This window comes from Triticum dicoccoides, chromosome 3A, assembly GCF_002162155.2.
Source record: "Triticum dicoccoides isolate Atlit2015 ecotype Zavitan chromosome 3A, WEW_v2.0, whole genome shotgun sequence".
Classification (NCBI taxonomy): domain Eukaryota; kingdom Viridiplantae; phylum Streptophyta; class Magnoliopsida; order Poales; family Poaceae; genus Triticum; species Triticum dicoccoides.
In genome coordinates this window covers 431705999-431717094 of record NC_041384.1, presented here as the reverse complement: position 1 = coordinate 431717094, position 11096 = coordinate 431705999, and the positions used below count along the sequence as shown (strand labels likewise).

The 11096-nt window shown below is 46.2% G+C and overlaps 2 protein-coding genes across 2 annotated transcripts; one reads left to right on the top strand and one right to left on the bottom strand.

Moving 5' to 3' along the window:
* Positions 1-590: 590 nt before the first annotated feature.
* On the bottom strand, positions 591-4525 carry LOC119268423 (calcium-dependent protein kinase 1-like). Its single transcript, XM_037550047.1, has 8 exons — positions 3747-4525; positions 2969-3112; positions 2738-2890; positions 2301-2416; positions 2044-2211; positions 1574-1701; positions 1390-1489; positions 591-964 (listed from the first exon to the last, which is right to left on the bottom strand). Exons 1-8 carry the CDS (start codon positions 4405-4407, stop codon positions 878-880), a joined length of 1557 nt encoding a protein of 518 aa, XP_037405944.1. The 5' UTR covers positions 4408-4525; the 3' UTR covers positions 591-877.
* Positions 4526-5377: 852 nt separating this feature from the next.
* On the top strand, positions 5378-6109 carry LOC119272374. The gene is made up of 3 exons (XM_037553879.1): positions 5378-5425; positions 5739-5885; positions 5986-6109. The coding sequence occupies exons 2-3, from the start codon at positions 5746-5748 to the stop codon at positions 6107-6109; spliced, it is 264 nt and encodes an 87-aa protein (XP_037409776.1). The 5' UTR covers positions 5378-5425; positions 5739-5745.
* Positions 6110-11096: the final 4987 nt, after the last annotated feature.

Below are 11096 nucleotides of genomic sequence, written 5' to 3'. Positions count from 1 at the left end.
GGTGTGACGAGCGGCGAAAAACACGGGAATTGGGATGGAGGCCGGTGGTGATCGGAGAGAAAAGAGTGGAGAATGTGCGGGTTTTGGCGCGGAAACAATGCGGACCACTCCAAATGTGTGGGCTCCGCCTTGGTTTCGAACGGGGCGAGGTGTCGAAGACCTACGTAGCGGTTTTCCAGACTCCCGCAAACTTGCGGAAAAACACACAGGTTCACATTGAATGGCAAAGTGCGTCCGAACAATTCGGTCCATATGTGTGGACGTTTTGAGGGTCCTATGTTGAAGATGTCCTTAACTGCCCCATCTTTTATTGACTTATCAAATAAAATTGTGTTTAATTGATAAACCAATAAATGTTTACCAAATAATCCTATAATTAATTTTGGCTGATAAACCACAGCAAGATTTTATTTTATTTTGGCAGGTAAATCATGGGTAGGATTTATTTCATATAAGCACTTATCTACACAACCACATTAATAAGAACAGGTAAATCACGAGCTAGAATATTTCTACCCATTGCAACGTATGAGCTGTAATTCTATGAAGTTCAAAAGCAAAGTTCGCTACTTGTAGGTGGCGCATCTGCATCGATCAACATTTCATCATGGACATTCAGAACCACATTTGAGCTATGTTTGTTCAGAATAATATAGCGCTGCTTAACATAATCATTAAAAAAACTGTTACACAACGCCTGTTTTCATATAAATGATCAGGAGGTAGTACGCATATGATCATAATACCCTCGGTGTAGCAATGAAACCGATCATGTGATCAAGGAAATACACGCCAAATCTAAAGATGAGGGACAATAACATCAAAGCGGCACATCCCTCAAAATTATTCTTGGACGATAATGGGGCCAGGAAGATAATTAGAACATGCGCCGCCGATTTGGAACAATCTCAGGGCTGTTGTTTCTCATCATGGCAACGAACTCCTGGTAGTTGATTCTTCCATCCTGAACAATTAATAAGAAGCAAATTATTAGCACCGTGATGAACTGAGCCAGGCAGCCATTTGTTAACTCAAGTTATAGCTCCAAAAATGTAAAATAGGGTCAGTAATGATTGTCATTCTCCATGGTGAAGCAGAAGTAGTGACGATACAAGTTTACGGATGGAGTCATAGAATCGGTTAACAAACTGGTTAAGATATATTGCACACATTCTTATTTATACTTATCTACATGAATTTAGTTCAATGCATTTATATACATCACTAATATAGATAGATGAGTAAATCCTAGCAAAAGCAAAACAAAAGAGATGACAGCATCATGAAAGAAGTCTGACATGTGCACATGGCACACGCATATCAAACTTTTCATTCCTGAACAAGTGGATTATATGTGCAATGATTTTGATGTTTGTAACATAGACTTACATGATCTGTATCTACTTCAGCGATAATATCTTTAATTGTTTTATCATCCCCCATGTCATACTTCTTCAGAGCTTCTTCCAGCTCATCTACTGTTATGTATCTGCACACAAAGATTTCAGCAATGAGAAAAAAAATGCAAACAGTCACAACTCAAAATTTGACATTCAAGTTTAAGTTCAATTACCCGCTGTGGTCCTTATCAAAATATTCAAATGCTTTAAGTATGTGGTCTTCCTTCTCCAATCTATTCATGTGCATTGTCGCTGATACGAACTCAGAATAATCAATGGTCCCATTTCCATCAACATCAGCCTGTTTTGTAATAAAGGGAAAAAGAATAAGGACACAAAATGGCTTATGCTAGATCTACCGAAAGTTGGAAACAGTTGCAAAGCACTTTTAAATGCTACCATCAAACTCTTCCCATCAAATGAGCACACAATGATATTTTGTGGTCTACATTGATACATCATCGTCAAGAAAGCTATGTGAAGTTGCAAGTGGCCTATTTTCTTTTTCTTTTAAGTAAGGTAGTTGCTTCCAAACTTCCGAACTGGATAGGTCATTTGGGTTAAACTTAGGGAATTCATATGGTATGGGAAAATGTAGCATGTAAAAAAAACAAGAGTATATGCCTGTGGAGTACAAACATACCGCCTCCATTAACTGTGTAATTTCTGATTCAGAAATTTTGGTGCCAAGTTTTGGTAAACCAGATCTTAGCTCTTCAAGAGTAATTGTCCCACTGTTATCAGTGTCCAGGGATCTGAACATTTCTTTCAAGCCTGTTATCTCTTCCTCAGACAAGTTCTCTGCAACGATCTGGTTATAATGGAGAAAAATAGTAGACTTAGTTGCTAATGAAACTCAATGTCAGTAGGGAAGGTAAATATTATGAAGTCTTCAATAACCTTCAATGCAACTTTCTTAAGCTTGTTCATCGCCCGGAATTGCTTCATTCTACTGATAACAGTAATGTCAAGTGGCTTATCTGGAGCCTCTCCATCTTCCCTAATCCATGGGTGATCTAAATGTGTAAAGTATTAGATAAGAAAGTATATTTGCAAACAGTACATAAATGAATATTTAGTTCCTAAAAAAAGATGACAGGTCTTCAACAACGAAAATAAACTCAGTAATCTACTTCTGAATTACCAATAGAAGTATAACATTATTAGCAGTGCTTTTGTATTTAAAAAACTACAGATGGAACACACTGGGACGAATGGCTGATGTTGATTTGCTACTAACCTACTAGGCAAGTGCACATCTATTTACAAATAAGAATGCCATGCTATGAAATGTGTGTGCAGTCACATGATAACAGAAAGAGCAGTTGAATAATTACTCAAAATTTCTGCAGCAGTCAAGCGCTCTTTGGGGTCTTGCCGCAACATCTTCTTCACCAAATCTTTTGCACCATTAGATATTGAAGGCCAAGGGTCAGATGAGAAATCTATGTGACCAAGCAAGACAGCCTCAAATATGCCATCCTCATTGTCTGGAAAATAGAACATGCGCGTTAGCAGATAAATAAAAAGCAAAAAATCTAACTGAGATGCGAATTGGCACACATCACCTGCCCAAAAAGGAGGAACACCAGACAGAAGGATGTACAGAATAATCCCCGCACTCCATATGTCAGCTTCTGCTCCATAGTGCCGCTTCAGAACCTCAGGAGCAACATAATACGCACTTCCAACGAGATCCTTAAACTGCTCCCCTGTAAGAAGCAGAGTAGCCCTTAGCTCACTCTAAACATGCCGTGAATACAAAGAAAATTAACAGCCAGCTCTACTTTCTACTTTCTAGTGATAAACAGCACGACAACAACAAGAATCTTCGGCGGTGACCAACCGTTTGCATGTGAAGCAACTGGTTTCGTCGGATAATTTTAGGTATCATTTCTGATACACATGCCCGCATGTTTTGCAGGTATATATGCCATCCTTTTTTCCCCTCAACTATCAATGATAGAAACAACACTGTGCTCAAAGTGTATATAATGCAAATCTACAATGTCATTTCATTATCACATTGTGCACCAAGCCAGAGCTGTCCCCAAAGTAGTAAGGTTAGATGGTCGATCACTAGACCCCCATATCAACAACAGCACACAACAAGAATCACAGCTATAATATCTATCTACAAGATCTAAGTATGACATTAAGCATAAGCCAATTGCTGTCTCGTATCTACTCCGTAGCTCTAATTTTAGCACTTCCCAACTTCAAACCTGTCGATCCACGGAAATCGGTTCAAAGTCAAACCAAAATCCACATCAAGTCGAACACGGGAAGAATCTCCCATAATTCAATCCATATAACCCGACTGAGGTGGTCAAATGAAGCGCTCACCGTGTTTGAAGAAGACGGAGAGGCCAAAGTCAGTGGCCTTGAGCGGCGAGTCCTCCTTGTTGTTGAGAAACAAAAAGTTCTCGGGCTTGAGATCCCGGTGGAAAACCCCCATGGAGTGGCAGCTGTGCACGACGGAGACCATCTCGCGGCAGAGCAGGGCGGCGGCTCGCTCGGAGTAGTGCCCCCGCGCGATGATGCGGTCGAATAGCTCCCCGCCCTCACATAGCTCCATGATGAGGTTGACCGAGTGGCGGTCCTCGTAGGCGCCGCGGAGCTCGACGATGTTGCGGTGACCCGTGAGGTGGTGCATGATCTGCACCTCCCGCTGCACATCCTCGATGTCATCGCGGTGGACGAGCTTCCGCGTGGCGATGGACTTGCAGGCGAAGCGCTGGCCCGTAGCCTTGTGCGTGACGAGGTAGGTGACCCCGAACTGCCCCCTGCCGAGCTCGCGGCCGAAGGTGTAGGTCGCGCGCACGTCCTCCATCGGGCGTCCCAGAACGCGGCCCATGGCCACCTGTCCCGCTTCCGGCGTCGGGGCCGGGGCCGGCGCCGTCTGGGGCTTCGGCGGCGGCTGGGGTTTGGGCTGGGCCGTCGGCGGAGGGGCCGTGGCCGGCTGGTCGGCGGCGGCGCGGCGGTGGCGCGAGGTGCGGTTGCCCATTGTGTGTGAATGGGTTTGACGAGGGGAGATCGAGGCAATAGGGGGCCGGGTTTTGAAGCAGCAGCAGCTCTAGCGTGGGAGTTTTGGGGGAGAGACGACCGCGTGATCTGCGCTGCGGTGTTGGGGTGGGGGATCGATCGGGTGGGTGCGGAAGGGAAGCGACTTGCCGGGCTGTGGCGGGGAGCTTTGTCCGTCCGTGAGCCGTGAAAGAAATCACTGTGTGTTTCTAGTTCACTAAAGTTTAGTAGTATAATTTGATGGGATTTGCTACACTTACGGACTCCATCTTATGCATTAGAAGCTACAGGCTGACATGGCATCAGTTGATTAGGAATCAGGAGGGCCCACGACTGAAAGCACGGGAAGGAGGGAGATTCATGGGGGGCACGTACTCCAGTAAGCCCCTTCCGTGCGATTCTGACCGTAAGTCTAGGATTTTCGTAATTTGATTCCTCTTTAAAAGTTTAGCACGATCTGACCCTCCCAATCACGCTGCGTTTGGTTGACAGGAAATTAAAGAGGTTTTGCAGGAATTGAAGGGGACTGAATCCCCTACAAGTCAAATTCCTCCAAATCAAATACAATAAGGATAGCGTAAATGGTGTTCCCTGGGCTATGCCACGCATGCGATTTTTAGTGTCACGATAGGGCACAATTCCCGCAAGTAACACCTCCCTCGGTTAAAAGAAAATAGCCAGAGAACTTTAAAAAAGGAAATAGGCAGAGAAAAAAGAAACTTCCCCACGAAGGCAGTCAGGCCGTATCCTTCCATCCCAGATCCTCTGGCTTTGCTGTGCACGCCTTCTCCTCCCTGCCGAAGCAACCTAATCCATCTTCCCGACCGCGACGCTAGGGTTCCTAGCCGCCTCCACTCTGGCGCCCATTGATGGTCCTCTCCACCGTCGCCCGGAGGTGCTCTGCCCACCTCTGTTCGCCCCCGAGCAGGACTCGGCCCACCCAGCGGCCCCTCGGCCCCTCCATGCCGGTCGTCCGGAGCTGCGCCGCCCACCACATCAAGGTAACCTCCTGTTATGGTTGCTATAGATTAGTACTCTTGCGTGTTCTTTCCTTTTGGGTCCAGATGCTATCAATTCCCTATGGGTGCATTCTTGCGTGATTAGTACATATGTTGTTGATTCACGAAGTACCATGGTTACAACTAACTGCACTCAGGTGTTTCTGATATTATTTTGGGATAAATTTAGTACCATGGTCATGTTCATGTTCTGATGTTGTTGATTCCCAAGTGCGTCCATTGTACTCTAGAGTGTCGTGGCCATGTTTTGCTATGAATGGTTGCTATTGATTGCTTGTGAATGGATTTGGAGCAGGCCGACCATGCCCCTGGAGGTTGGAGGAGGCCTTGGGAATGGAGATGGTGAGAGCGGTATCCTGTTGCTGGCAAGGCAGACCATGGACAGCGCGAGGAAGATTTGGTCATTTGCCCGATGTGGCAATGGACATTTGATTAATGACCAGTCCGTTCGGTCACTTATGTTCAAGCTATTCATGTGTTTTTCTTTTGTTTTCAACTCATGTGGTGATTTTTTGATGGGTTTCAAACTTCCAATTTTATAGATTGGAGGCTCTACGGATGAAGATCACGGAGAACATCCCTCTTCCTTTACATCTAAAATTAAACTTACAAGTGGTCGATTCGCGAAGTTCAAGTGTTTATCAAATTGAATACAAGGGTGATTAGGATTTTACATGATTCTATTTGATAACTGTCATAATATTCCATACGAACTGTTTGCGATGAGACAAAACAACAGAAACGGGCAGCCATATCAAGGTGTGTGCGATATACGGCATACAGTTCGCTCCGATTAACTGTTTGTGATTAGGCAACACAGCAGAAACGGTTAGCCAGATCAAGGTGTGTGTGTGTGTTATATGGCATACGGTTCACTCGGACGAACTGTTTTCGATTAGGGTACAGAACAAAAATGGTTCAACTTAATAAGATATGTGTGATATGCGGCATACAGTTCACATAGATGAACTGTTTGCGATAAGCCAAAAAAACACAAACGATTCGTATAAATAAGATGTGTGTGATAGTGGGCAGACACGTACACGTACATCCGAGAACATGGGCCCACGTACGTCATCCGAGGGTTGTTTTGGGCTTTCGATGCGTGGCATATGGTTGCTCCATAAGAACTATTTGCGATGAGCCAGAACATTAGAAACAGACTTTGTAGGCCCAGAACCATCAATAAATTTTGATATTGTTTCTCGTCACATTGCATATTACAACGCAATAAGTAACTGCAAATCTGTTCACACCGATCAAACCAATATGTGTCCACACTTAGCACCGGGCTATAAAAACTAACCACTCAAAAATTACTTCACAATTCCTCTCCTCATCACCCACAAAACTGGTATTTTCTGTCCAGTCGTTCTGCCATGACCGGTAGGAGGAGTTTCGGGTGGACATATAACCAGGGAGCAAAGACCAAGGCCGCAAAAGCACTAGAGAGGTCCCTCCACCAAGGGTCAGCCGCAGCAGAGATATCCCGGCGGGCCGTGGAGCCCTCAAATGAGCTATCACGGGCACACGAGGGCTCTCACAAGCGCACTTGTTGCATCGGCGATCGCGACAAGCTCGCATTGCTGAAGTCCTTGGCCGGCGACAATGACATTCTCGTTGGCCTCATTAAGCAGCAGGAGCTGGTCGACGGCTTGATGAAGCTGCTCGAGATCAGCGATGCCTCGGTTGAGAAGGCGACCAGCCTCGTCGAGCAACTCATGGGTGACAATGCGAAGCTCCTCAAGGAGCTCGCCGAGAAGGAGGAGGAGGCCGCCGGCTGGAAGATGCTGCATGAGCAGAGCAGTGCCTCGGGGATGACACTGACAGCGGTCGTCGAGGAACTGATGGGTGACTTGAGGAAGCTCTGGATCGAGCGCGAGAAGGAGGTGGAGGAATCCGTGGCTGCTTTCAAGCAAAGTCGTGAGGAATTGAAGAAGGAGCTGGAGGATGTCGTCGCTCGGCGATCCATCAAGGAGTAGAAACAGTAGCGAGCTAGATCGTTGTCTGTGATTTCCTTCTTCTCTTGCCACCGCGTCTTTCGTGCTTTACCGCATATGGCATTTTAAATTATTCAGAATATGTAAGACAATTATTATCCGTGCCATTGTAAAATTTGTCGTCGTATTATCCATTGCCAATTTATTTGTTGTTGTATTATCTGTTGCCCTATGTGGCATAAATTAGGTTGGAATACGAGTTGAAAACACGAACAAAGAAAATGCTAATGTTGAGCGGGGCCATGGGATCACAAGAAAACACCCTCCGTCCAGGTGCTTTAATTAACCGCGTGTTAAACAGTGCTAGGGCGCCATTAATGAAGAAGTTGTGAGTGAGGCGGGCGACTGGTGGATGGAGGTTAAAGAGCTCGCTTCCCGGTGAGCATGGGTGAGGGAGTCCTGGACTAAGGGGTCCTTGGGCATCCGGCCTGTTAGCCATGGGCCGGACTGATGGGCTGTGAAGATACGAAGACCGAAGACTGCACCTCGTGTCTGGATGGGGCTCTCCTTGGCATGGAAGACAAGCTTGGCGACCAAATATGTAGATTCCTTTCTTTGTAACCGACCTTGTGTAACCCTAGATCCTCCCGGTGTCTATGTAAACCGGAGGACTTAGTCCGGAGAAGGCATACATTACCATAGCCATACAAGCTAGACCTCTAGGGTTTAGCCATTATGATCTCATGGTAGATCAACTCTTGTAATACTCATATTCATCAGGATCAATCAAGCAGGACGTAGGGTATTACCTCCATAGAGAGGGCCCGAACCTGGTAAAACATTTGTGTCCCCTGTCTCCTGTTACCATCGACCTTAGACGCATAGTTCGAGACCCCCTACCCGAGATCCGCCGGTTTTGACACCGACATTGGTGCTTTCATTGAGAGTTCCACTGTGTTGTCATCAAGAGGTTCGATGGCTCCTTCAACCATCTACAACGATGCTGCCCAAGGGGGAGTTTTCCTCCCCGGACAAATCTTTGTGTTTGGCGGCTTGGCTCTGCGGGCCAACTCGCTTTGCCATCTGGAGCAGATCGAAAGCTACGCCCCTGGCCATCAGGTCAGATTTGGGAGCTTGAACTACGTTGCGGACATCTGTGGGGACTTGATCTTCACCGGATTCGATACCGCGGCTACCACTCCTGCCCACCCCAAGGGACATGACCTAAATCTGTCATCGGACTGCATCCAGGAGACAGCTCCCATAACCGCTCTGGCCTTAGATCCGAAGCAGACTGCGCCATCCAAGGACGGGAATCTCAACCCCGCCACGGAGGTCACAGATTCGCTGGCGTTGGAGCCGCACATAGACTTGATCTCACACGATACCTGTGTTAGGGAACGTAGTAATTTCAAAAAAATTCCTACGCACACGCAAGATCAAGGTGATGCATAGCAACAAGAGGGGAGAGTGTTGTCCAAGTACCCTCGTAGACCGAAAGCGGAAGCGTTAGCACAACGCGGTTGATGTAGTCGTACGTCTTCACGATCCGACCAATCTAAGTACCGAACGCACGGCACCTCCGAGTTCAGCACACGTTCAGCTCGATGACGTCCCGCGAACTCCGATCCAGCAGAGCTTCACGGGAGAGTTCTGTCAGCACGACGGCGTGATGACGGTGATGATGTTGCTACCGATGCAGGGCTTCACCTAAGCACCGCTACGATATGACCGAGGTGGAATATGGTGGAGGTGGGCACCGCACACGGCTGGGAGAGATCAACAGATCAACTTGTGTGTCTAGGGTGCCCCCTGCCCCCATATATAAAGGAGCAAGGGGGAGGCCGGCCGGCCCTCTATGGGCGCGCTAGGAGGAGTCCTCCTCCTCCTAGTAGGAGTAGGACTCCCCTTTCCTACTCCTACTAGGAGGAGGAAAGGAAGGAGGAGAAGGAGAAGGAAGGAGAGGCAGGAAAAAGAGGAAAGGGGGGTCGGCCCCCTAGTCCAATTCGGTTTGGGCTAGGGGGCGCGCGCCCTGCCTCCTCTCTTCCACCACTTGGCCCATGAGGCCCATTACTTCTTCCTCGTATTCCCATAACTCCCCGGTACCCCCGAAAATACCCAAATCACTCGGAACCTTTCCGATATCCGAATATAGTCGTCCAATATATCGATCTTTACGTCTCGACCATTTCGAGACTCCTCGTCATGTCCCTGATCTCATCCGGGACTCCGAACTACCTTCAGTACATCAAATCTCATAAACTCATAATACAATCATCACCGAAACTTTAAGCGTGCGGACCCTACGGGTTCGAGAACTATGTAGACATGACTGAGACACGTCTCCGGCCAATAACCAATAGCGGAACCTGGATTCTCATATTGGCTCCCACATATTCTACGAAGATCTTTATCGGTCAAACCGCATAACAACATACGTTGTTCCCTTTGTCATCGGTATGTTACTTGCCCGAGATTCGATCGTCGGTATCTCAATACCTAGTTCAATCTCATTACCGGCAAGTCTCTTTACTCATTCCGTAATACACCATCCCACAACTAACTCATTAGTTGCAATGCTTGCAAGGCTTTTAAGTGACGTGCATTACCGAGAGGGCCCAGAGATACCTCTCCGACAATCGGAGTGACAAATCCTAATCTCAAAATACGCCAACCCAACAAGTACCTTTGGAGACACCTGTAGAGCACCTTTATAATCACCCAGTTACGTTGTGACGTTTGGTAGCACACAAAGTGTTCCTCCGGTAAACGGGAGTTACATAATCTCATAGTCATAGGAACATGTATAAGTCATGAAGAAAGCAATAGCAACAAACTAAACGATCAAGTGCTATGCTAACGGAATGGGTCAAGTCAATCACATCATTCTCTAATGATGTGACCCCGTTAATCAAATGACAACTCATGTCTATGGCTCGGAAACTTAACCATCTTTGATTCAACGAGCTAGTCAAGTAGAGGCATACTAGTGACACTCTGTTTGTCTATGTATTCACACATGTATTATGTTTCCGGTTAATACAATTCTAGCATGAATAATAAACATTCATCATGAAATAAGGAAATAAATAATAACTTTATTATTGCCTCTAGGGCATATTTCCTTCAGTCTCCCACTTGCACTAGAGTCAATAATCTAGTTCACATCGCCATGTGATTTAACATCAAGAATTCACATCACCATGTGATTAACACCCATAGTTCACATCATCATGTGACCAACACCCAAAGGGTTTACTAGATTCAATAATCTAGTTCACATCGCTATGTGATTAACGCCCAGAGAGTACTAAGGTGTGATCATGTTTTGCTTGTGAGAGAAGTTTAGTCAACGGGTCTGCCACATTCAGATCCGTAAGTATTTTGCAAATTTCTATGTCAACAATGCTCTGCACTAAGCTACTCTAGCTAATTGCTCCCACTTTCAATATGTATCCGGATTGAGACTTTGAGTCATCTGGATCAGTGTCAAAACTTGCATCGACGTAACCTTTTACGACGAACCTTTTGTAACCTCCATAATCGAGAAACATATCCTTATTCCACTAAGGATAATTTTGACCAATGTCCAGTGATCTACTCCTAGATCACTATTGTACTCCCTTGCCAAACTCAGGGCAGGGTATACAATAGGTCTGGTACACAGCATGGCATACTTTATAGAACCTATGGCTGACGCATAGGGAATGACT